The 25,278-nt window shown below is 39.3% G+C and overlaps 2 protein-coding genes across 5 annotated transcripts; one reads left to right on the forward strand and one right to left on the reverse strand.

Annotated features, from left to right (window-relative positions):
• Positions 1-110: 110 nt before the first annotated feature.
• Positions 111-6,073, reverse strand: etfb (electron transfer flavoprotein subunit beta). The gene is made up of 8 exons (XM_077597694.1): positions 6,053-6,073; positions 3,413-3,530; positions 2,906-3,064; positions 2,624-2,782; positions 2,481-2,543; positions 1,942-2,100; positions 1,502-1,725; positions 111-471 (listed from the first exon to the last, which is right to left on the reverse strand). Exons 2-7 carry the CDS (start codon positions 3,464-3,466, stop codon positions 1,555-1,557), a joined length of 765 nt encoding a protein of 254 aa, XP_077453820.1. The 5' UTR covers positions 3,467-3,530; positions 6,053-6,073; the 3' UTR covers positions 111-471; positions 1,502-1,554.
• Positions 5,879-25,278, forward strand: usf2l (upstream transcription factor 2, c-fos interacting-like). 4 transcript variants are annotated; one of them, XR_013299838.1, is made up of 12 exons: positions 5,880-6,265; positions 6,684-6,724; positions 7,275-7,375; positions 8,388-8,507; positions 11,570-11,726; positions 14,819-14,906; positions 16,968-17,006; positions 19,086-19,144; positions 19,326-19,420; positions 20,964-21,092; positions 22,841-23,853; positions 24,964-25,278. XR_013299838.1 is itself a non-coding variant. In XM_077597691.1 (11 exons), the coding sequence occupies exons 1-11, from the start codon at positions 6,231-6,233 to the stop codon at positions 22,928-22,930; spliced, it is 954 nt and encodes a 317-aa protein (XP_077453817.1). In that variant the 5' UTR covers positions 5,880-6,230; the 3' UTR covers positions 22,931-24,064. The 4 variants fall into 4 exon arrangements, 3 of the variants coding, with proteins under 3 accessions (XP_077453818.1, XP_077453817.1, XP_077453819.1); XM_077597691.1 differs by lacking the exon at positions 24,964-25,278 and having other exon boundaries at positions 22,841-24,064; XM_077597692.1 differs by lacking the exons at positions 16,968-17,006; positions 24,964-25,278 and having other exon boundaries at positions 5,879-6,265; positions 22,841-24,064.

Consider the following 25,278-nt stretch of genomic DNA (forward strand, 5'->3'; position numbering starts at 1 on the left):
GTTGGATGTCTAAGGCCATCAAATTGACAGGCAATGAGTGAACAGATTTTTGTATTATTTAATCTTTTTTTGCTCTCTATGTGTGCCAGATAAGACCAACCACAAATGAATTGATTATTGAAAAAAACAAAAAACAAAGGCTGCTTTATTGTCATGATCACTTACAATCGAGGCGCTTGCGGTAAAAAATCATTTTGATGGTACTGAGAAACACCGTCCTGAATCCAGTTAATATTTTTTGCATGCACGGCATGTTCGTCTCTGTATACTGTATTTACAATCATTTACAAATGCACCATGGCTAAAAGCGCTTTGCTTTAATGTGTGACTTATAAGGCGAAAACCTGATGGTTTTGGATTAACTCTAAAAGTGGATCCTTATTTTATAGTCCAGATATGATGATTAAAAAAAACCTAAACTTGAGGTTGTGTGGCTCTCCAACAGCAGTCGTAGGACAGGATTTCCCAGTACTTGTCCAGTGAAAGACACAGGAGGAGAGATGACAGACAACAATTACAAGGACAGCCACAAATAGAAAAAAAACTCATGTTATTTGGAGGAATCCACTTTAGATATTTCCCATGTCAACATACAGTTGTGGTCAAAAGTTTACATACACTTGTAAAGAACATAACGCCATGGCTCTCTTGAGTTATTTGTACAACTCTGATAGAGTGATTGGAACAGATACTTTTTTTGTCACAAAAAAACATTCATGAAGTTTGGCTTCCTTCTTGCACGGCAGCCTCTCAGTCCATGGCGATGCAAAACACACTTGACTGTGGACACTGACACCTGTGTTCCAGCAGCTTCTAATTCTTGGCAAATCTGCTTTTTGATGATTCTCGGTTGAATCTTCACCCTCCTGACCAATTTTCTCTCAGCAGCAGGTGATAGCTTGCGTTTTCTTCCTGATCGTGGCAGTGACAAAACAGTGCCATGCACTTTATACTTAAAAACAATTGTTTGCACTGTTGCTGTTGGGACCTGCAGCTGCTTTGAAATGGCTCCAAGTGACTTTCCTGACTTGTTCAAGTCAAGGATTCGCGTTTTCAGATCCACGCTGAGCTCCTTTGACTTTCCCATTGTAGCGTTGGTGGGCGTTTGCATCCAATGAGCTCTATTTAAATGGCCTCAGAGAAGTCACCAGGTGTAGTCACTCATAATCACTCACAAGAAGTTAAGAGGCCATTCTATGAAGCTCATTTCACTGACACAACTTTCTAAGTCACCAAAATTGCTAATTCTTGTCGCTGTATGTATATTTTTGACCCAGCAGATTTGATCACATTTTCTGTTCACACATAATAAAGTCATAAAAGAACCAAACTTCATGAATGTTTTTTTGTGACAAAGTATCTGTTCCAATCACTATCAGAGAAAAATCAAGAGTTGTAGAAATAACTGGAAACTCAAGAGAGCCATGACATTATGTTCTTCACAAGTGTATGTTATCTTTTGACCACAACTGTACTACCACAGCAATCTCCTGCTACTTACCTTGTTAATATGTTCTTATCACCATTGCGTTTTTATAGAACCTCAGAGTTTCGTTATATGCATCCTGTTTCCTTAAGTTTGCCCACCAAGTCCTCCACTGTCTCCACTTTAATGCCAGCTTCCCTCTGTGCGGGCTCGTCTACCTGTAGCACCTCCAGCCGGGACGTTAGGTCCACGCCCAGGTCAGCTGGCTTCACATTGGCAATTTTCTTCTTCTTTGCTTTCTGGAAAAAAAAGGTAAAATTTGTCCTGAGTCCTACTGTTTTTTTCTTCCTACAAATACAGTGGTACCTCTACTTACAAATGACTCAAAATGTAAATGTTTCAACTTAAATAATACTTTGACATGTACATTTTTTTAACGAAAAAACTTCTGGAAACAATTGATTTTGTAAGCAGAGGTACAACTGCATGTACTATATGTGGTAATTATTACTTACCATGATATTAGGGAGGGTGGCGTAGCGGGGCGTGTTGAGTCGAAGGTCGGCGGTGACCACCGCAGGTGTGTTGATCTTGATGGTCTCCAAGCCGCCGTCAATCTCCCGCACCACTTTCACTTTGTCGCCTTCTAGCGCCACCTCTGATGCAAAGGTTCCCTGCAAAAAAAACATTCGAGTAAAGTAGCCAACTCGTAATATCTGTGATAGTGTGAAAATATTTCATTTAGTTATGTAATTGAGGCCATACAATGTTAAATCCAATGTATGATCCTGTGCGCCATCATTTGGTCAATCTGTGAACTTCACCTTGATTTATACAAAAACCTTTGAACCTCCTCTGTGCGGGTTTGTGCAGGATTACTGCAGTTTTTCCAGCTCAAATTGATAAGATTCCTCGGACTGAGGCAGTGGAAGTCAAACATTTTACCACAAGTACACCCTCAAAAACTACTTTTCTAACATCGTGTGCCCTAAATAATCATGAATATTGAATATTCAAAGATAGATTTACTCAAGCCACAGTTTTGCCTTCTTACCTGAGGCCAGTCCAGTAGAGCCGCTGTCATTTGTCCTGTCTGATTGCAGTCGTCGTCGATGGCCTGTTAAAATCAAAAAGGTAAAAATGTGAATAAAAGCAAAGTAGCAGGAGGAAGGAACAGATTTTTAAATAGCTGGTTACCTGTTTTCCAAGAATTACTAGCTGGGCCTCTTCCTTCTTAGCCAAAGCAGCCATTATCTTAGAGACCTGGAGGGGTCCTAAACTTTCATAGTCTTTGCCAGACACCTCTACGTGGATTCCGCGGTCAGCTCCCATGGCGAGGGCGGTGCGGATGGTTTCCTGAGGAGGTAGAATCATAAAGAGGTCATTTTAGGTCTCGATACACATTTAAGGAGGCAATGGATGACCAAAGTCAATTCATTTCTGACATGACTGATTAAATATGGGTGTCAAATTTCCCACCTGTGCCTGTTGCGGCCCACAGCTCACTGCCACCACCTCCTTGATGAGCTTCTTCTCCTTCAGCTTGACTGCCTCCTCCACGGCGATCTCGCAGAAGGGGTTCATCGAATGCTTCACGCCATCGGTCACTACGCCGCTCTTGTCCGGCTTCACCCGGATCTGTGAGTAAAGGGCAAATGGGGACAAAGTCACCTTGGCGATGAAATCAATGGTCAAAACAAGGCTGGTTTATCACATTTCATCTCAATCGGGTGGAAAAACAGAATAAAGCATTCAATTCAAGACCAGATACTATAATATGCACAAATACCCTAAAAAAATAACTACATCATATAAAAGGCAATATATCCTGACGGATGAATGCGGTTCTTCCCAATTGAAGGAACACCTTCTAGCTGCATATTATGTCATAGTTCTGCCATAGCAGAGTTAGCATACGAAGGATAGCTAGTAAAACACAGAAGACCAAGCGTGAAATAAATATTACAAGTTGATATGTCCTATTACCTTAACTGCGTAGTCAATGACACGCTTGACTCCGACGAGAACGCGGCCAGACATGATGGACAAGGTGGATAGAAGTTTTGGACAGCGGACGTAACCGAGTCACCGCAAGTGAACCTTCACCAAAGGAGGAGTCGGAGTTTTTTTAATGTAACACCAAGATGAGAAGCCGGGTGGGCAGCTACCGATTTAACCAATCAAAGTTAAAAATACTGGGTATACTCGCCACTGATTGGCTAAGTCTCAGATATGTCTGTAATCTTCAAATCGTATAATGTAACCGAATTCGGACAACAAAACACAATTGTTGGCTATAAATAGCATTCAGTTTTGTTTTAGCGTCCCCAGTGAATTTCAATAAGTATTAAATACATAATTCATGGTAAAAAATGATGTGGGAGTCCTTTTAAATTCTGCCGTGTAGAAAACTAAAAAGGAAGTGGTTCCGGTTATATGTGTCAAAGTTCAAAGAGGTATAAATGAATATTATTATCCGTAAATAGTATTTTTTACTCATTATTTATAAGTATTTTGATAAATAATTGTATATGCCATAGTGCTTATAAATCACTTGCTTTTGTTCTACTTGTTAATCTTAGTGCAGACATCTAAATTAACTAAAAAGACTCAATAAAATATGGATGGCCTAAAATCACAACAACAAAAAATATCACAAAACTAAAAACTTTTTGGGGTACTACAATGGTAAAGCTTTTGAAGAAGGACATTCAGTGTTTTTTTTTAAATCAAAGAATACGTACCAGGCATGGCAAAACATACACCATCTTAAACATACGGACACAGATCATTTTTTGGAAAATCTAAAAATATATATAAAAAAGAGAAAATAAACATTGTTTTAGATATATAAAAAACTGAATATTCAGGGTTTTTAATCCAGTTCTTTTAATCCATTTATTTTTAAAAAATCTAAATATTATATCTAAAATGGTCCGGCCCACGTGAAATCAAGTTGACGTTAAAGCGGCCCGCGAACCAACCAGAGTCTGACACCCCTGGTATAGACGCTTTGTAGCAATTTTAGATAGTGCAAGAAGAACAAAGTGAGTAAAAACTTTCAAACTTCAACTCACCAAAAACTCTTAGAGTGAAATTGACAGAGGCTGTTCCAAGTCCAGATTTAGTCATCTCCACCGAATAGTCATCGCCGTAGTTCAGTGGAACGTGGACAAAACCCAGCGACCCGTTGGGTTCGAGCCTCAGAACTTCCTCGTATTCCGGCGCCACGTCCGGAGGAGAGTTTGAGCCAATAATCCAGGTTATGACAGGCAGGGGGCCTTTGAACCAAGTCACAGCTGGATCCGGCGCCCCGCTGAAGGACACAACCAGGGTGAGATTGCTGCCTGCCGTGGTGTCGACCCTGGAGGGTCCCACTGCGGATACCACCAGCTGACCTTGTGAACCTGGAACAATGTAGAAAAAAAATATGTCAACCATATTTTACAAGAGAATGGAAAATTACTTGTGGTCATTTATTTGCAGGATGTGATTTGTCAAATAATCCACGCAAGTCAGGGAATCCTTGATGTTTTCTCCACTTTTTTAACATTGAAAAATATTTGAAAAATATTTATATTTATATTCATCTGGCAAATGATTCAATATTAGAAGCTAATCAAAACTCTTTTATTTTTCATTATATTTTACTAAACAAGTACTACACTATTAATTGTACCAGGCATTCAAAAATGTACAAAGAGGCATTTAAAAACAGGCATTTAAAAATGTACAAAGAGGCATTTTAAAAAACAGGCATTTAAAAATGTACAAAGAACTGGAGAAACAAATACATTTAAAACAATTAAATGTTACTTTAATCAATAGAAAAGTGCAGTTTTCCTCAATGATGATGAGTAAATATGTACATCTTGTGCACACAATAGTAAAGAGTTTATTGTCAAACTACATCTTACCATAAGACCAGGTGTTTTTATGTACTTGCAATTGATTAAAAACCAGAAACAAAAAGAAAACCTGACTTCAATTCCAAAAAAAACTTAAATCTCAGAGAATTAAGACCCACTTAGAAAAATATTGGTGAATCTAATTAAATGCTTTTATTGTCGTTATACAAGTATGTGATCTAAAGCTTGATCATGAAGTGCACAAATAATCAATAAATAATATAATAACAAATAATCAATAAATGATGTAATAACAAATAATCAATAAATGATATAATAACAAATAAATAATCAATAAATAATATAACAACACAAACAATCAATAAATAATATGATAACAAATAAATAATCAATAAATAAGTAGTCAATATGATAAGTAGTCAACAACATAAATACTAAAAACAAAACAAAAAATGTTATTAATGGAGGTTACCCATTCAAGCGTCGTAGTACATCTTGCTATTTTCTAATACTAAAGTCAAAGAATAAGCAACATTAATTCAGAGAATCAAAAGCGTAGAAATAACGTTAATGTTGCGTTTAAGCTTGCATACATGCGAACATTTAGAAATCCATTCCTTCGTTGAATCGTCCGTATTGTAGCTAAACATCAGCATTTGGGCACTACGCGTCTTTTTGGGACTATTTAGCTGCCCCGGATTTGACAAATTACTGCTAGGATAGACGAAAATTAAGCAAGGTTGCAGTGACTCGGCTTACCCAGCCGCAGTGGCCGCCCCGCCGGCCTCCATTTTGCCTGCGAAGCCGAGCTGCGTCTCACGTGTCCTGGGCTGTCTCCTCTCACATGACCCGAGTGTTTGTTCCCGTGATCAAGTACTTCCATCCCCATCCGTGGAATTGAAGATCCATTTTTTTTTTTAAAAATTCCAACCCCGATGGATATGCTCGAACAGAGTCTGGACAACGCCAGGTAAAACCGTATCCCAAAAAATGGCTAACATACACAAGCTAAGCACAACATGCTAATAATCCTTTCCCGAGTGTAAAAGAAAGTCATACTTTACAAAGGAGGTTGTACCTGCATCCACAACATTTTTTTTGACTGGAGATTGTGGGCTTTTGAGACATATGGAATTTATTAATACTACAAAGTAGTTTTTTAATTGCGAATAAGTTACCAAAAACAGCCTAGCAAAGTTAGCTTTTGGTAGCTCTTAAAACTAGTATAATGATGTCAAGTTATTTAAAAAATATATATATGCTGGGCCAAAAATTCCTTTACATTTAAATTGTTTTGTATGTATGTATGAAATGTATAAAATGTATGAAATCCCCCATAAAAACGCATAATGAAGGTTATCGTACTAAAGTGTTGTGTTTATCCGCAGCCAAGATAAACAAGAAGAGGAGGCGGTACAGGCATCAGACGGTAACAAAAATATGAACTTTATCTCATAATTCTCATTTATATGATTTATAACAATAAGTAATATTTACCTTGCTTACATTGGATTTTCAATTTGTTGTTATTCTTTACAAGTTTTTGTTCCAGTCACTTTAAAGTTCATTGGCATGGTTAGCTTTTCTTACAACTTATTTTTCACTTATTTTAGTTACGAATTCCGGGTAAGTCAAGAAAACTCTGTATTTTCATTGCTGCATGCAGCACTTTATCAACAAGCCTCTGAATTACTTTGTGAAGTAGTTGTCACACTACTTTACTACTACACACATCCATGTATGTAGTGTATGTAGAGTTCACATGAACACACAATACACATCCCATAATACCAAGATGACAACATCACCATGCGAGTTGTGTTTGTTTTTTGTTTTTACACCCCTGGGTGGAAGCGCTCAAGTTCGGCGTGACTTAGGATAAAGGCCGTTTTAACCTCTGGGTATTTGTTTATTCTTGTTGAACTAATCTAGTCAGAGTAAACAAAGTAACTCAATGTTATTTATTTGAGTTCCTTTAGACGGAACCGGAGACGAACAGACGTCGGTCACCATACAGCAGGAGGACACAGCGTTTGGGGATCACAACATACAATACCAGTTCCACACTGAGGGGGGACAGGTGAGTGGGGAGGAATCATTGAATCTAAACTGATTCTTTTCAGATACCAGTAGAAATTGCTTTTTTATTTGTCATAAAACCAGCAGACAGATCACAGGTATGTCAATAATGTAAAGATAATGTCACTCGACTTTTTAAAGCCCCTCACCCTTAAAATAAATGATGTGTGGAACATGAGGTAGGCATTTATTGAACTCACTGGCCACCATTGACGTTGCTAGACGTCCAATTCATTTTGATTGAGGGGTGGTAACCATCATTCGGTTGCTAGCCTCTCCCAGTCATATTGAGTTGGGTGTTAAGTACCATTTATGGTATTGAAAAAAGCATCAGGAGCCAATCCTCACAGTTTTTAATGAATTGCACATAATTTGTTGTCAATTCAATTGAGTTGATCACAATGAAGTCCAAATGAAAAGTGATCATGTCAGAAAATTGCCTTCAATGTGAACATCGACCCTACCAATATGGCCGCCACATAGATGCGGACCCTCCAAACAGTACTTAATCTCGCTCTGATGACCTCTGAGAAAGGTGATTGTTAACAATTATGATTGAAGATGTTACTTTCAGGTTAAAAAAGTTTTTTTTCTCCCTCAATCAAATTATTTCAGTCTATCCTTTGTATTCGTACTATTTATTATTAGTAAAGTAGTGTGCAGTTAAAGTTGGTAGCCAGCCATCCATGCGTGCACGTTTTGGCGTAAACATGGGTTGAGAGGGAGAGAGAGCGTGAGACATATCATGTGATTTCAGTCCGCGATGGGATTGGCATAATGCCGCCGTCACATGTTAGTCAGGGGAGGGTGAGAGTCACATGACGCGTGGCAACAAATTGGGTCTCCCTTGCAACAAACAAGGCCATTTTTAAGTTGGGTGAAATCCAGTCGGAAGCATTCTGTGTTGGACCTTGTTTGAGATGATCAACAAATCTGCCAGCCAGGTATGATTGTGCAGAAAGTGGAATTGAAAAAAACAAAAAAAACAAAACTTTCTCCCCCTGCCTTTGCAGGTGACGTACAGGGTGGTCCAGGTCACTGACCAGCAGCATGAAGGACGGGATGATGGTGACGGAGCGGTGAGCGTCGTTTCCACGGCGGCCTTCAGCAGCGCTCCTCAGGCTGTTGCTCAGGTACACCATTTTTTTATTTTGCTATTTATTTACTTTTTATTTTAAATGTCTCAACACATGTTAAATCTTGAAATATCGTGTTGCATATTGTTTGCAAACAACATTTCGTAGTGTGCTGTGTGTGGACTTATAGGACTTTTCTAGTGAAGATTCATTGTTGTTGTAGTGGTTTGCTTTGGCCTCTAGAGGGCGGTGCTCACTTGGACTCTCACAGATTGAACAACCGCTTGATTAGGTACACTAACACTGTTATTGAGGTAGATTTAAGAACTAATACATTAACTGTTTCGTCATAAGTTATTTCTAAAGATGCAATTCAAATATTTTTGACCAGAAAATGGTATTAACTTGTATAATTTACACTAGAAAAGAAATCAAAACTTTTTTTTTTCTGACAACATTTTTAGACATTCTTGGAATTATCCATATTTAGCGTCATTCACCTCGGAAATTATCTCTTGAATTAGTAGTCAAACATTCTTTCCTAGGTAGACTTAAAAAATATTTACTTTCACTTGATGAAACCTCTCGCAACGTTGCTAATGAATCTCAGTATAAATGTTAGGGTTGGGCTGAATTTACTACAAATTTGCCATCCTTGACCCACTCTTGGTCTCATGAGACTACTGCCTATGCAAAGCAAAAATATCTCACTTTTCTTTGATTATATATATGTATGATGTAAAGATGTGGGTATGTTGTGGTCAAAACTGCACAGCATTGTATTAAAAATAGAGTTCACACTTTAACGTTATTTTGTCGAGGAGAAAAGGTTCTGTTTCCCACCTCTTGTTAGACTGTGTAGGTGTGCCTAATGACATAGCCATCGAGTGTATAGGTACAGAGGCACTTTAATTTGAAGTGCTCTACCCTTGAACGTTCAAACGAGGAAGGACTTAATGAGAAACTGGATTCCTACTGACCTTGAATAAGGGTGGGCAAGACTTGCTACTTCAAAAATGGGACACCCACACATCTAATTTAGGCCCTGTGAAGACTTTCTTATATTTCCTGTTTAGTTGATGAAATAGTCTTTATACGGCAGCGCGCCTGGTGAAAATATATGGATTTTAGGGGATTTCACCCACAAATGTTTTACCTCGTTCACTACCAGTGATGCTAAAAGACACTTAATTGACCCAATAGAAATGTGAAATGCAACACAAAAGTTGCCAAAGTAAACAAGAGAAGCACAGTAGCATACTTTTTTTGTGTACAGGTGTAAAGATATCTAGTAAATTCAGTGGCGGTCCGTGCATTTTCTCGTAGCACCTTCAACGGGTAAAATCCACTTCCTAGCAACATTTAATGATTAAATACACATACTGGAGCTTTTCAGACATTACAACCGGGCCGAGGGGTGATTTTCCCGGGAAAAGACAGCAATGAACGTCAATGGCGTATCGGCAAACATTCCCCGAAAATGGGGTAAAACCAGCCAAAAACAGCATTTATTGATTAAATACAAATACTGGAGCTTTTTAGACATCAGAACCGGGCCTGGAGTATAATTTCCCCGGGAAAAAGACAGTGATGAACGTCGATACGTCCATACGCGAAACGGCAAAAATTGCACTAAAATGGGGTAAAATCCACTTCCTAGCAGCATTTATTGATTAAATACAAATACTAGAGCTTAAATACAAACACTGGAGCTTTTCAGATATCAGAACTTGGCCCACAATTGAAATATTATTTAGGAATATAGCCATATTTTACTCACCAAAAATCACTAGCCAATCATAGTTGGGAAAGCGATGATGTATCCCTACGCCTGCGACAATGCATTGTGGTGTTGCCAACTCGAAATCTGATTGGTTAAAGCAACAGTCTTATCGACGCTTGTTTAATGCAGCAGAGCCTGCAGAACTGATTGTGAAGGCCTTGAGGCAGATTTCTGACCCTGGCAACAAATAATGGCTGAAATGTGATTGGTTAAATGCTTCAATATGAAAACACACATGTGGAAGCAGTGCAACCAGGGGGAAAAGCAATGAAGGGAAGATAATTTGGAATTATTTAATAAGTATTGATGGACAAAACATAATATATGATTCAGATATTTCTTAGGCCAGCAGAGAAGGCCTTGAAGGCCCTGACGGCCCGCCACTGAGTAAATTATATACGTACTACTAGTACCTGCGGTTAGGTGTGTCTCTTAAAAGAGCATAATATCGCTCCTTAATGGATTAATAGTAATAATGTAACAAAACGGGTTGTCTGTTTTTTGTGTTTGTGGGTTACTCTTCTTTTTTATTTTGTTGGTTTTGTGCCCATTTTGGATGTGACAATTACCAAGACTTCTATCTTACCTGGCGGTCATCTTTTAGAAAGTTAGCAATAATTATGTTTTATTTATTTTTTGTTAGTCGCAAATTCTTGCTCAATGTAGTAGTAGTGTGTGTTCACACACCTGATGGTTTATTCATTACCATGAACTATTTGTTTTATTCATACACCATTAGTTTGAATCGTGTGGTGCCTTATGAAATGTGACATTTGACCTCTGACATTTTTGGCCCCAGAGACGCCTAGTGGCTGTTCCTCGCTATTGCTGATAGAAATCTCAGCTTCTCAGTGTTGTATTAAGTAGTCAGCATCCATAGCCCATGCCTGATAAATGATGATAGTAAAGGACAGAAGGAAATTATGACAGTACTAAATTATAATTAATACTTCAAAATAGGTTTACTTCCTCTTTAAGAACGGGTCGATTTGATCCGCCACATAGCAAGAGGGTTAATGACTTGTCACAGTCGCAAAGTGCAACGGAGGGTGAAACGTTTGTCTGCCAAGGCTGAAAAATTTAAATTAACTGTTGGGTTTGAACCAGCTTTGTTCAGCAGGAACGGTGCTTATTTTAGCTGAGCCCACTCCCTTTTTTTCCCCTCTTTTCCCTCTTTATCGCAGCTGTCAAAGCACTTTGCCGTGCCAGGGATGGGTGGGGGTCTCGCACAGACCAGACACGCATTTGGTCTGACAAGAAAGCGAGGTGCTCTTTTTACCTGGCGCCCGCTCACGCTCGTCTCGTCCGCCGTCTGCCTCTCTTTTATCTGTCGCAGGCGGTGATCCAGAACCCTTTCAGTAATGGAGGAAGCCCAGCGGGGGAGTCGGCGGGAGGTGAGGCTCGCTTCGCCTACTTCCCTGCAGCGGCGGTGAGCGACGGGACCGTCTCGGTGCAGGCCGCCGCCGCCGACCCGACCCTCACCCAGGCGGGAGGTGAGTGCCAGAGGGAGGTCTCTCGCTCAATTAGGAGAGAAGTGCACCGAGGACGGGGTGACGGGAGGCAGAAGGGCAAAAGATTGAACATTTTTTTTCCATTTGAATACATGTCAAGTTTTTTTTTTTTTTTTCCTTGCCTCCCTTTGCTCTTCCTTCAGTACAGTTATTTCATTCTTGCATTCTTTTATCAATTTGAAAGAAATGAATCACATGCAAAATATTGATTATTATCATTTTGAATTATTCTATTTAAAATATTTGGATTGAATTGAATGCTTTTGTTGTCATTATACAAGTATAATGAGATTTCAAGCTTTAACTAAGAAATAAATAAATAAGTAGTAAATAAGCGTCCAACAACAATCAGACAAATAAATAATCAATAAATAAGAAATAAATAAATAAGTAGTAAATAAGTGTCCAACAACAATCAGACAAATAAACAATCAATAAATGATAAATAAATAAATAAGTAGTAAATAAGCGTCCATCAACAAAATTGTCAAAATATAAAACTTGCTTTGTATTTATTTATTTTTTTCGGTGAAATGCAGCTTAGTATGTCAATTATATGCAAATTGTATTCAATCGAAAGAAAGTCCTGAAATTAGATGGAATCGTGGCTGACTGTAATATTGGGGTTTAATATTGAGCTCCTCAAAGAGTCGATATTATATCGTATCATCATAAAACTAGTTATTTACACGCCGTCTGCACTCCCAATTTAGGGCCAACTTTTATTGTTATTCTACAATCTTAATAGAGCGTGTATGGTCCTGATGCAGATTTTTTTATTCAAGGTATGGTAATAATGCAAAAAATAATGTAACCAGTAACTGACAAAACATATATATTTTTTGTTTTAAATTAAGCCCTGATGCTACCTCCTCAAGAAATGCTTTGTTTGCAAACATTACAGAATTACTATCATTAGTTAGAAGTTGCCTAGTTGTTTGATTTACATCAGCCAAGATGTATGATACTGAAAAACACACAACTAGCTAAAGGTCTTATCTTGTGACCAAATTTGACATGGTCCAATCCTTAAAAAAATCTTCATGACTCACTCGGAGATGTGTGTAAACTATAATTCAGCACATGATTACTTGGATGGATTTATGATTGACAGTTACGCTAATCTATCTGTCTTAAGTAGTAATTTACAACAAGGAGCTAATTGCATTACACGCGTATCACATAAATACATCAGAAATACACTCGCATATTTGTGAAGTGACAGATAGTGGAAAATCTATTCATAGGACGTAATGGATTTAAACCTCCATAAAGCTGCGTTAACTTGTAAAACGCGACGGTAAGAGACTGTGATTAAGTGAATCGAGTAGCTTTGCTGAATAGGACTAATTTACGCACTCTTTTCCGCTTTTTGTGGCAAGGTTCAGCTTCGTTTCCCGGTAAATAGTGGGACATTACTATATCCCATAGATGTAATTTAATTCACCTCGCACGTCACGGTGTGTTTCCCCTTTCTTTTAAGATCTAATCACATGTTTACTCGGCAACACACAAGCCCACATTCCGCGGCTCATTTTGTCTGCGATCAAAGGCATCGGGCTTTTAAACTTAACGTGAAATATGCATATATTACAGGAGTTTTCAGTTTACTAGTTCAGCACGTGATAGAGATTACCGTAATTTCATGACTATAAGGCGCACATAAAAGTCTTAAATTTTCTCCAAAATAGACAGGGCGCTTTATAATCCAGTGCGCTTTATATATGGACAAATACTAAAATTGGTATCACGATAAAATAAAATAAATCAGTGGATAGGGTACACCATCCTCTACAGCTCTCACAACTACGGCAAGCAGCCCCCGACGCTACTATTTTCCCCGTAGAAAAAGTACTGCGCAGTGACTGCTGGGATATGTAGTTCTTTTGTCAATACACCCAATGGATTGTGGCCTGTATACATCGACATCAACACAGCTTTACGAAGCATTGAAAGCAGCATTGGAAAAGTTACGCTAGCTACTAGCTAGCTATTATTTGCGAATGGATTGTGGCCTGTATACATCGACATCAACACAGCTTTACGAAGCATGGAAAGCAGCGTTGGAAAAGTTACGCTAGCTACTAGCTAGCTATAATTTGCGAATGGATTGTGGCCGCCTGGACGAACATATAAAACTCAGCGTTTTCGATGACTCATTTGCACAATTGTTCAATCCGGACACAGAAAATGAGGACTTTGATGGATTTGTGGGTGATGGTGACGTGAGTACTTTGTAAAATGGCTAAATAAAGTACAACCAAACTCAATTTTGCTTCCGTTGCCTTTTTAAAAATGTTTTTTTAGCGTGTGGGTGTAGCGTGTATGTTTAAGCTGGTGTATGTTTTGCCATACCTGGCTGCGTCTATAAAAACGGTGCGTCCTTTGTGTGTGTAAAATACAGAAATAGCACTCGTTATTGACACTGTGGCTAAAAATACGATGCGCCGTATAGTCGTGAAAATATGGTAATTCAATGCGTAATGTAACACTGTTTGTTGACAACAAGTCTCTATTTTGACCGTTAGAAGTGTCCAAAACTCTTCAATTTGATGTTTCGTAGCGCACAGAGACTCGTCTTTTGGCACATAGAGCTGATTAACGACACTCGCGCTGCCCATTGTGTCTCTAGGACATATTTTTTAGGGGCGCGTGACACACGCACATGGAGAAGACAAATGAAAAGTGAGTAACGGCGGCAAGCGATCCACGTGAATGGATGGGCCTCATTTGTCACAATTGCAACGCCGAGTCATGTGAGAGAGGCTAGCTGATGTGTCATACTTAGCGGTGAATTGTTGCTCAAATGCCCGACAGGTTCCCACTTGTTGGCGTTTTTTTTATTTTTTAAATCACATGCCACTTTTAACAAAATTAAGGGCAGCCTATGGCTAAGAATACCATCTATGAGCTCAATAATTCCATCTTATGTTTTTTAAAACCTTGTTTGACGGCTAGTAATACTCATGTTATTGTAAAATAATGCCAGTGCAGGTGATAACAGTTATATGATGATAAAGTGTGTGCTGAGAGTTTCAGGGTGTTTAATGTTTAATGTTTGATGCCCTCATTAGGCCAATTCTACGTGATGATGACCCCTCCCGACGTCATCCAGACGGGCGCCGCGAGGAGCATCGCCCCACGCACCCAGCCCTTCCCCACGTGAGTATCACTAACATTTCACAGTTTGAGTTTTAGTCCCCTAAAACAATTGAATTGGGTACCCCCATCTACAGCAATGGCTAATTCTGTTTCAAAGATATATTTTCATATTTTTTTCTTCTTCTAATTAAGATGTTGGGTCATTTGAAATCTTTAGAAAGTCATCTTTTTCCGCTTCTAACATCCATTTAGTGCATTTGCAATTTTTAAGCACAATAACGCTCACCTGATTGATGCACACTCCAAATACAAACAGAATTAATGAAGGTTGCATTGATCCGCTGTCATAAAAAATGTCGGACAAACTACAAGAGCATAGTCATATTTTTCAATTTTTTAAGATAAGCCATAATATTTTACTATAGTTAAATATAGCGCAATAAAAGCTACGATATTTTCTTCGCATCATCTTAGTTTAACAGTCAACCGCGTTTCTGCTATCTCTGTACAAACTTCATACATAACGACAGTGCCTGGAACCTCCAAAGCAGAACGAAAACCATTTCGTAAAGATTGTTTTTCCCCTTAGACAATAATCTCAGGGAATTATTTTCAGGGTCAAACACTCATGCTTGTGAAAACCTTTATTCACTGTAGCAGTAACTGTCAAAGCACAAAAATATCCATCCTTTTTCTTTATGGCTTTTGGAGCAATTCCCAGCTGAATTTTAGCAACAACCATTTATATTCAAGTTCACTCATTGGTTGCAAAGTCTGACATCCATATACAATGTATGGAAAAGTTAACCACAAAACTAGATAAAATCCAATCCTATAAAATTACTGTTAGCAAAAGCTTATTTTTTTAAAATTTATTCCCGCCTTGTGTTAATATCAACCAAATTTGTACCTTAATATGGGTTTAGTCCAGTGGATTAAATCAGTGGCCTGCTATTGGTCCATGGGTGAGCTCATAAGCGATGTCATTTTTTTAGCGTTATTTTCTTGATTGTCAATTATCAAACGTTTAGAAAATTCACCATCTGCAGACTTTAATACTTTAAGCAACCATCACTTAGTTGCCATTTCACTTCCATAATAGAGTTGTCTGTCCCTTACACTAATATTACAAAAGGCCAAGCAAGGAGACAGATGGGCCTATATTAAACAAAAAAGAGCTGCATTTAACCGAGACCTATAAAAAATATAATTTTATCGCGATGAGCAAGTCCCACGCACCAACCCTCTCCACATGGTATGTACCGACCAGCTCTAATGAGGCAATAAAGCTTTCAAAATGACTTTGATACTTGAAGAGCAATTCCCCTCCCAATTTTAAATAGGAAAAATAAAAGGATAGAAGCTATCACTGATTTTTTTTACATATCTACTTTTACAAATGAGAGTATTATACCTATTGCTAAGTAAGATGGTTCATGTTATATTTGCAAAATACCTGTTTTGGTTGTGTTTTTTTGGGCGGTTTTACTCCCTCATCATCTTACCTACTGGTCTATAAAAAAATCTGGAACCTGTCCCGTGGCGGATAAAAAATTGAGGAACGGTATTGTTATAAAAGTACTAGTCACAAAACTTTAATAAAAATATTCCCATGTTGTAGATGTAAGAAAAAAATTCTAGTAACATATTTAATAAACCTTTTTGGGCATTCGACTTTGAGGGTTCCACTGCATGTTTTGTCAAGTTTGCAGCAAATCTTCCTAAAAAACATTTCATTTAACGCTCCTCACATGAAGCAAAATGAGTTGCCTTAAAGCAAAGTTTTCCCCCGTCAGGGCAAAGCCGCTTACCTCTGCAACAAGCACATGACCAATTGTCAAATCGAGTTAAGTTAATATCAGCAGTTGTTAGCGTTTAGCCGCTACTAAAAACCTGCTGTTGTTGTTTGGCCACAAAAGGCTCATTGTTCTACATTAACCACATGACAACCAGGAGGCACAGCATACGAGAAAATCATTTTTAGGGGTGTGTCGTTGTTGTGTGCATGATTGTTTCCGTCTGGGCCTTTTTCCGTTTTTTTGAGTGTGAACTAATCAACAGTGACATTTCCCGTTTGCCAAAATGAAGTAAAAACCTCCCCACCTTATGTGCCATCCGCAGAGATGAAAACGAGACGCTGCGGCACGAAGGTTTAAACTGGTGAGGAACGCTTTGCACATTTCCTCCTTCCTCCTCTTCCCTTTTCTTCCTCCCTGCTCTTTTTCCCATCACCACCATCACAGCAAATTCCCGTTTGCAGCAAATGAACTAATCAAATTAGATCCCGAGCCAAGAAGAGCAGCCTCCTCTCCTATCCTCTCCATCCCTCCCTCTCCGCCAATCCCCCGGTGATTCCCCTCGTTCTTGATGTGTGAGACGCAGATGTAGCGTTCCCTCAGCGCTAACCCTCATCCATTGTTGTTAGCCCAGCAACTCATTCCCCCCGTCAGGAATTTAGAAATTAGGTCGGTGCGCTGCGTCTGGAAACAACATCTCCAGACTCGCTGCGCTCTGGCCTCGCACGTATCCATAGCAGCTATGTTATTTGTCCTGATAACGAAATGATGCGCATTCGCCAGACAATTTATTAGGCTGACAAGCTGATAGGATTCCCTTAAAAGCCTATTTCACGTAGAGATCCTACAAAACGGCCGCATTAGAGCCAGAATAGAAGACCCAGCAACTCTGAAAAAAGGGGCTGTTAAAAGAGCTACATAGATTCTAGACTATAAGATGCATTTTTGGGAGCGTTTTTTATTTGATCAGACTCTAAGAACTAGCATTAAGCACACTGGACTGCTAAGCAATGTGTGGTTATTTGAAAATGGGGCTATGTATTTGTGTATAAGTGCACTTGATTACATGAACTTTAAAACCTGAAATAATGTAGTCGTTTCTGGTAAAACGCACTGAGGCAGATGGGCAACAAAAGCAGGAAAATACCACTTTCACACATAACACAGCTTATTGTAATTAGTTGATTTATACAATAGTTGTCAAGCAGTTGTATTAGCTGTTGATTAAACATCACATTTTCTATTATCGTATACCGTTAAGCCAGGGGTGTCACACTCGGGTTGGTTCACGGGCTGTGTTAACGTCAACTCGATTTCATGAGGGCCGGACTATTTTAGATATACTATTTAGATTTTTTAAAATAAATGGATTAAAAGAACTGGATTAAAAGCCCTGAATATTCAGTTTTTTTTAAACAATGTTTATTTTTATATATTTTTAGATTTTACAAAATGATTTTTGAACTAAAAACACAGAAAAAAATGATTTAAAAAAAATACAATTATTGATTTAATAGGGGGAAAATCAGGAAATTTAAAATACATCTATACTCTTCATTTTAATTTGATCCTAAAACAGAAAGTTGGCACTCATGATTGACTTTCCCGTGCCACACAAAATGATGCGGCGGACCAGATTTGGCCCCCGGGCCGCCACTTTGACACATGTGCGTTAAGCAGTGTTTTTTTGTCAAAATGCGCAAAAGACCAAGCCACTGTGTGAAAGAGCTAGCATACTCGTCTGACTTCGACTGAACCATGTTGAAATCAATATTGTCATTGTCCATGAAGTACTTTATACCTCACACTAGAACCTGATGTCTAATTGTCCGATTACAGGATCACTCGTCTCTTGAGTTAACGTACAGCAATGTCTCGCTTGGCTGAGTTTTGTGTGAAAGGCACAGTTTGGTAACTCTCCTGCTACTTTTTCAAAATGAGTAAAAGATAGAAAGCGGGGCTGCGAGGAAAAAAATAAAAAAAGTCTTTAATATTTATACTCAGAGGTGATACCAGAACCCTTCATGCTTTGCTGCGCGGTTGGAAATGGTTTCATTGCCACGTCTTAATTAACGGAATACTTGAGGGAATACGCCCAGACGAGAGACAGTTGTCTCATTAGCCGGCAGCTCCCGATGCCAGCAGACGGTTCCCTCTGTCATCGCCCGTCGTTTTACGGCACGTTAAAACGCCGCGTTTCCCCTCGGGGCCCCACCTGGAAAAGGTCGTTGCCGCTCCAGGTGGACATTTAGGACGACGCCGTTCAAGTCAGGTGTCAGTCCCGCCATTAGAAAAGACATTGTCAAAGATAACCGCCGAGAACGGTTATTCATGTTCTCGAGGATTAGGTGAACGTCAGTCAGGGCTGTGTGTAGTATGTGACAGGAGATGTGCGATATTGTGGCGTGTGAAAAACAAGTGCGTGTGTTTTGTTTCTTTGAAGGAAAATGGAAGGCCCGCGAACGCCGCGAGATGAAAGGAGGAGAGCACAGCATAATGAAGGTTGGTAATTAGCCGTGATTGCGGCCTTTTCACTTGGGTGACAGGGTAACACAATATTACAGGCGCCCTTTCGGAATCGATGTGTGTTGTGATAGACTTGTTTCCAATGAGCCCACCAGAGGCTGCTGTGGAGCTGTTAAAACCCGGGATCTAAAAGGAAAATTATGTCCTTTTTTTAAAGTTGAAAGGCGGCGGAGGGACAAAATCAACAACTGGATTGTGACGCTCTCCAAAATCATCCCTGACTGCAACATGGACAGCACCAAAACTGGAGCAGTAAGTTGTCATCTCAATTACACTACCCTACCACAAGATCAGTGTCTGCAAATCCTTGAAAAGAAAGGTCAAATAAGTAATCAGGATACCAATGGTATCACAATACAAAGTGGATTAATCATTTAAATCACGTGTGTCAAAGTGGTGGCCCGGGGGCCAAATCTGGCCCGCTGCATCATTTTGTGTGGCCCGGGAAAGTAAATCATGAGTGCCGACTTTCTGTTTAGTATCAAATTAAAATGAAGAGTATAGATGTATATTAAATTTCCTGATTTTCTCCCTTTTAAATCAGTAATTGTAATTTTTTAATATTTTTTTTCTGTTTTTAGTTCAAAAATCATTTTGTAAAATCTAAAAATATATATAAAAAGCTAAAATAAACATTGTTTTAGATCTATAAAAAACGGAATATTCAGGGCTTTTAATCCAGTTATTTTAATCCATTTATAAAAAAAAAAAAATCTAAATATTATATCTCAAATGGTCCGGCCCACGTGAAATCAAGCAGACGTTAAAGCGGCCCGTGAACCAATCCGTGTCTGATAACCTTGATTTGAATTAAAACTTTTAATATGCAATTATACAGAAGTGGAGGCAGGCAATAAAGTGAAACCGGACAAGAAAAACCTACATGGTTAGGTTAGGTACTGTTGCCTTGGTTTCATGGTTTTAATGTGTGACCAGCATGATGAGTAGTCTTTTAATTAGGAATTTGCACTAAACCCGGTAATAGATTTATCCATTTGCTTGTGGTCAATTTGGCCATTTAGGAATTTGACCTTAAAGCCCACCCAGTATTGGGAGTTTTTTTCCCCCCAGAGTGTTCCATAAGAGAAAATTGACTTTTGTTTATACACAAATAAGTTTGTTTTTCACTCGCCCATTACCTGTGAAATTAAAACAACTATAGCCTTAAAAGCACAGCATAACAGGCTGTTGACGGTCAGAGTGAAAAAAAAGATGTTTAAGTTGCAGGCCTAGCGAAACTATGAAATTAAAAGTGCAACTTATAGTCCGGAAAATACCATACCATAAAGTGGTTTAAAATATATTACCGTATTTTCACGACTATATGGCGCATCGTATATTAAGCCGCAGTATCAGTAACGAGTGCTATTTCTGTATTTGACACACACAAAGGACGCACCGTTTTTAAAGACGCAGTCAGGCATGGCAAAACATACACCAGCTTAAACATACGGACACACGCTAAAAACACGGAAGCAAAACTGAGTTCGGTTGTACTTTATTTAGCCATTTTACAATGTACTCACGTCATCATCACCCAAAAATCTATCAAAGTCCTCTTTCTGTGTCCGAATTGAACAATTGTCCAAATGTGTCATCGAAAACGCTGAGTTTTATACGTTCGTCCAGGCTAGTAGCTAGCGTAACTATTCCGGCGCTGCCTTCCATGCTTCGTAACGCTGTGTTGATGTCGATGTCCAGGCCACAATCCATTGGGTGTATTGACAAAAGAACTACTATTGTGATCAATGGGGGTGAGACTTTAAACCAAAACACGACCGTTTTGCCCTTCCAGAGCAAAGGAGGCATCCTGTCCAAAGCATGCGACTACATTCGGGAGCTCCGGCAGGGCAACCAGCGGCTGCAGGATAACCTGAAGGAAGTGGAGAGGATCCAGGTTGACAATGAGCTCTGCAGGCAGCAAGTAAGGCAACATTAGATAGGAAATGGCTTTTCAGTTTGAGGGATTTACCTCCAAAAGAAAATATATTCATTACGACTAGCTGCTGTTATTTTCAAATACTTCACAATATCACTATCACCAATGCAATGACACACAAGAAATCTTTTTATTTTAGGAATCATCATGATGATTTTTCTAAAATATGTTTTTGACTAAATAAAAACTGGAAAAGAATTTTAAATTTACACAAATTTAAAAATCAAACTAATGTAGGCACCCCATAAAAAACTGCCAAAAATATTTAAAAAAAGGGAAAACACTTAGAAGTACCCTCATATGATTTGCCCTTCTTTCAGCAGACAAATCCATTGTAACAGTTTTGATTTAACAAACATTTAATTAACACTGAGGTTAGTGTGTTCATGGCAAAAATATGCAAACGTTTCTTAACATGCATTAGTATTTTCCCCGGTGGCAACACAGATGAAACAGGTTAAATAGACACGTTTGCTTCTTCAAGTCTCTTTCCCATAAGAGTAAAATCCACCATCTCCCCGAAGTGTATCTTCATTTCTTTTCCCAGTGAATCCCAGAGTGGTTTTGGTGGTTAGTGCCTCCCTCAATCGTACCACCCCAACCATCAAAGTGCTCGGTATTTACCGGCGAGAGCCGGCGGGAGTGAAAACAGTCAGGCAGCCAACTTGCATTCTGATCTTCTCTCAGAGTATAGAGTTTGAGTGTACACCCCCCCCACTGGACACCTCACACCCGCTTCTTAAAGCTTAACATGATCTTTTCTGGAGCCCCGCTCAAGAGGTAGGAGGTGAGTTGGCACCCAGCAGAGTTGACGCACCGCATCCGCGGGTAATCCCTTTGCTTGGTGCATTGATGCTTATGGCCCACTGTGGTTAATATAGGTTTACGTCAACGGACAGGGGGATTGGGAAACAGAAGGAAGTACGGCCAGTGAATCGGCTCACGGGCTGAAATGTGAAACATCATTGATTCCCCGAAGAAACATTCCCTGATATCATATAGGGCTGCTAGGATGAATTGCCAACTAATAAATTATTAAATGAATCGACATCTATTTTGATAGTGGATTCATCATTTAGTGCCATTGACCGAAAAATAGTCCAAAACCTTCTTTTTTGAGCCTCTTGATAGTACAGTGTCTTTGAAAAAAGAAAAGTATTGTTAGATGTTTTTATATAAAAGGAAAAACATTTGAAATTTGAAAAAAAGGAAGAAGAAGTACATACAGTGGTACCTCTACATACGCATCTCGTAGGTAGAGCTTCCCGTATGCAGAGGTACCACTGTATTCTCTTTTAACTGATACTGAAACATAATTTTCCTTTTTTTTTATATTCAAAAACTAGTTTTTGACTTCTGTAATCCTCGATAGAAGCAGGTGATTTCTTTGTATTGAGAAATTGATATTTGCAAGTATTTCCTTTTGCTTTGGAACACAGTGAAAAAATTAGTTAATTATCTAATATTCATAGCCTGACCTTTCACAGCGTATAGTTTTGGTCCAAGTGCGCTTTTTCAGATAAAATGTAAAACCCAAACTAATGTCACAGCGAACAAGGGCAAATCAGATGACTAATAACAAAAACATCATTCTTCAACTCTCAATATGCAGCAACACAAACACAAACTGAGACAGTATTGACCAAAAAAATACGACTGAACCTGAGCCCTATTTCATATGTGGTACAGGACAAACATGTGGCTAACACTATCCTTCTGCCTTGTCTGTCGAGATCGAAGAACTGAAGAACGAGAACGCTTTGCTGAGAGCGCAGCTCCAGCAGCACGGCATCGACATGGTAGGGGAGACGCCGCCGCAGTAGCCACGCGGGAGCCTCCATCGCCGCCCTACTCGGGGAAAAACCAACAAAGGACTCGCCAAGAATCACGTCGGGCGAACTTGTCGGAGATGCCCTCCTCTCGGCCTAACGCGGGCCGCCCTCAACTCTTCCGAAAAGATGCAACCGGCACGGAGGCGACTCACCCGAGGACGATGACATTTAATTTCATTAAGTCTGCCGCACCCCCGCTCCACCCAGGATGTTGTAATCATGACTTTGGACTATTAGTCGACGCTTTCCGACTTCTTTATTAATGTCCTTTTTTAGCTTCTTTAATTTATTAGTCTGCTTGGCGACAAATCGCTAGACGGAAAGCATTCACGTGAGCCAGACCGCCCGAAAAAGTCAATCACTCACTCGCTAACTTTGACGCAGGCCTTTTTTTCAAGTGTGCAATTGTGAAGCTCCCCCAGAGCAAATACTTGAAATGTTGGGCATTTTGCAGAGGAATCCCACTGTCGCAACACGCTAACTAAACGAGGTGTTAGCATAGGACGCGTGGAAGCGCGCCTCAAAAGACAAGCAGGCCGTCGAGCCTTCGCCATAATTGAATATGCCGTCACCGCTAACCAGTTTTCATCCCCGCGTGAATGAAATAACAGCATGTGTATGTATTTTATTTTTTATTATTATTATTTTAAACATCTCCATTGATCCATTCTCATCACTATGTAGGACTCCTGAGCCAAAGCAGAAAAGATGGGTGCTTTCTGCAGAACATGAAGTCGAGGCAAAGAAAGCAAATGCTACGCAGACATTCGCTAATTTGCTAATCATCAAAAGGTCGTATTGTGGCTGATTGGTCCCCAACCCCTGCCCTCAAATCTTCTTCCGAAAGGGCAAATTGAAGAAGACGAAGCACCCCCAACCCAACCCCGCTCTGTAGCAGGCTTACTGTCTCTCAGGTTAGATTGTAAGACATCTTTTCTATGTATAAAAGAAAGGTTGAAAATAAACATTTAGCTAGCTATTCTCTTTGACAAGGCTTGGTTGTCACTTAGCTACTCACCCTCAGATTTGATGTCACGATAAGGAATGAACTATTTGTTTCACCTGTAAAATATTGGTAAGCTATTGTTATATTTTTCAACAAAATACAAACTGTATTTGATGCATTTTAGCTGTGGATTGATTTACGTTTCCTGCTCGTTTGTTGCCTGGCAGAATTTGATGAGTGTAATTAGTTGTGGACAGCAGAGAATGGACAAGGAGTCCAGGTATGCATTGGGGATTTTGGAGATGGCAGGGTTTGCTTAATTATTTTGGGATTTAAGTCATTCACTGCCATTGACGGCTATATCTGTCAAATGCATTTCAATTGAGATGGCTGGCATTAACTACTATTCTATTGGAGGTGATAGATGTCCAATTCAATTTGATTGGGGCTGGCAATGCTCCCAGTCAAAATAGATTGGATGTTTAAATGTCCTCAATGGCAGTCAATGAGGTAATTAGATGTTTTTGTTATTTACGTTTCGAATAAAATGGTGAAAAAAAAGAAAGTTATTTTGGTAAAATAATTTATTAGCAGCTCGATGTTCACAAAATCTCTGTAATAATTATTGTTACTTTTATTTAATTTAAATCTACTTGTTATTTCATTAGTGAGTTCAAACTTATTCTAATTTGCAAATATTCTTAACAAAATTACTGTTTGTAGTTCTATTTTATACTCAATCTCCTTGCCTTTTTTAATTATTATGTTAATAATTTTTATGCAATAATTATATTTTCAAACCATATATTATTTCGCATTTTTTAAAGCCTTTTTTTCTCTTTTCTTCCTACGTCCTGTGCAGAGTTAGGGGAACTTTTGCTTTCCTTTTCTTGGAAGGGTTGCAACCATTGTGGAAGTTCCACAGTGAAGAAGAAAATGTTGCAACACCACGGGCCCCTCGAAAACTAGCTTGAAATTCCTCTCATGTTTGCTTCCTTTCACAGAAACAAGACAAAAAAAACTTTCTCTTCATTACTCCCTTCTGACCGGTTGCCTCCTACTGTATTTTCTTTCACAGGCTGACCTCCCTTGCCTTGCTTTGTGTGCTATTGACGAGGTGACGCAGAGTCATAGTGGAGTTTTTTTTTGTCGGGGTCAAAGCCGTAAGGGTTTGCGCAACCGACAGGGGTGACGGCCTCGATGAAGAGGACCACGGCGGCGCCTGCTGAGGTGAGTCTGGCCGCCGCCATGGTGCCTGGCTCTGTTTGGGCCCCTTGCTGATAGGCCCCTCGCCAACAAAACACAAGTCCAAATGTACACCCCCAGTGGACAGTTGTTCGGTACACCAAAGCAAACGCGTCGCTTGAACTGCATTTGATCATTGACGGTTAAA

Source organism: Stigmatopora argus, chromosome 4, assembly GCF_051989625.1.
Source record: "Stigmatopora argus isolate UIUO_Sarg chromosome 4, RoL_Sarg_1.0, whole genome shotgun sequence".
NCBI classification, from domain to species: Eukaryota; Metazoa; Chordata; class Actinopteri; order Syngnathiformes; family Syngnathidae; genus Stigmatopora; species Stigmatopora argus.

Bases quoted from the DNA above. Each gene is read 5' to 3' on its own strand.
- etfb (XM_077597694.1), bottom strand. From the start codon at position 3,466: ATGTCTGGCCGCGTTCTCGTCGGAGTCAAGCGTGTCATTGACTACGCA. The intron at 2,783-2,905 runs GTGGGAAATTTG...CTACCTCCTCAG, and splicing joins GTGGGCCGCAACAGGCACAG to GAAACCATCCGCACCGCCCT. The intron at 1,726-1,941 runs GTAAGTAATAAT...TTTTTTTTCCAG, and splicing joins CCACCCTCCCTAATATCATG to AAAGCAAAGAAGAAGAAAAT.
- usf2l (XM_077597691.1), top strand. From the start codon at position 6,231: ATGGATATGCTCGAACAGAGTCTGGACAACGCCAG. The intron at 7,376-8,387 runs GTGAGTGGGGAG...CTGCCTTTGCAG, and splicing joins TCCACACTGAGGGGGGACAG to GTGACGTACAGGGTGGTCCA. The intron at 21,093-22,840 runs GTAAGGCAACAT...TTGTCTGTCGAG, and splicing joins ATGAGCTCTGCAGGCAGCAA to ATCGAAGAACTGAAGAACGA.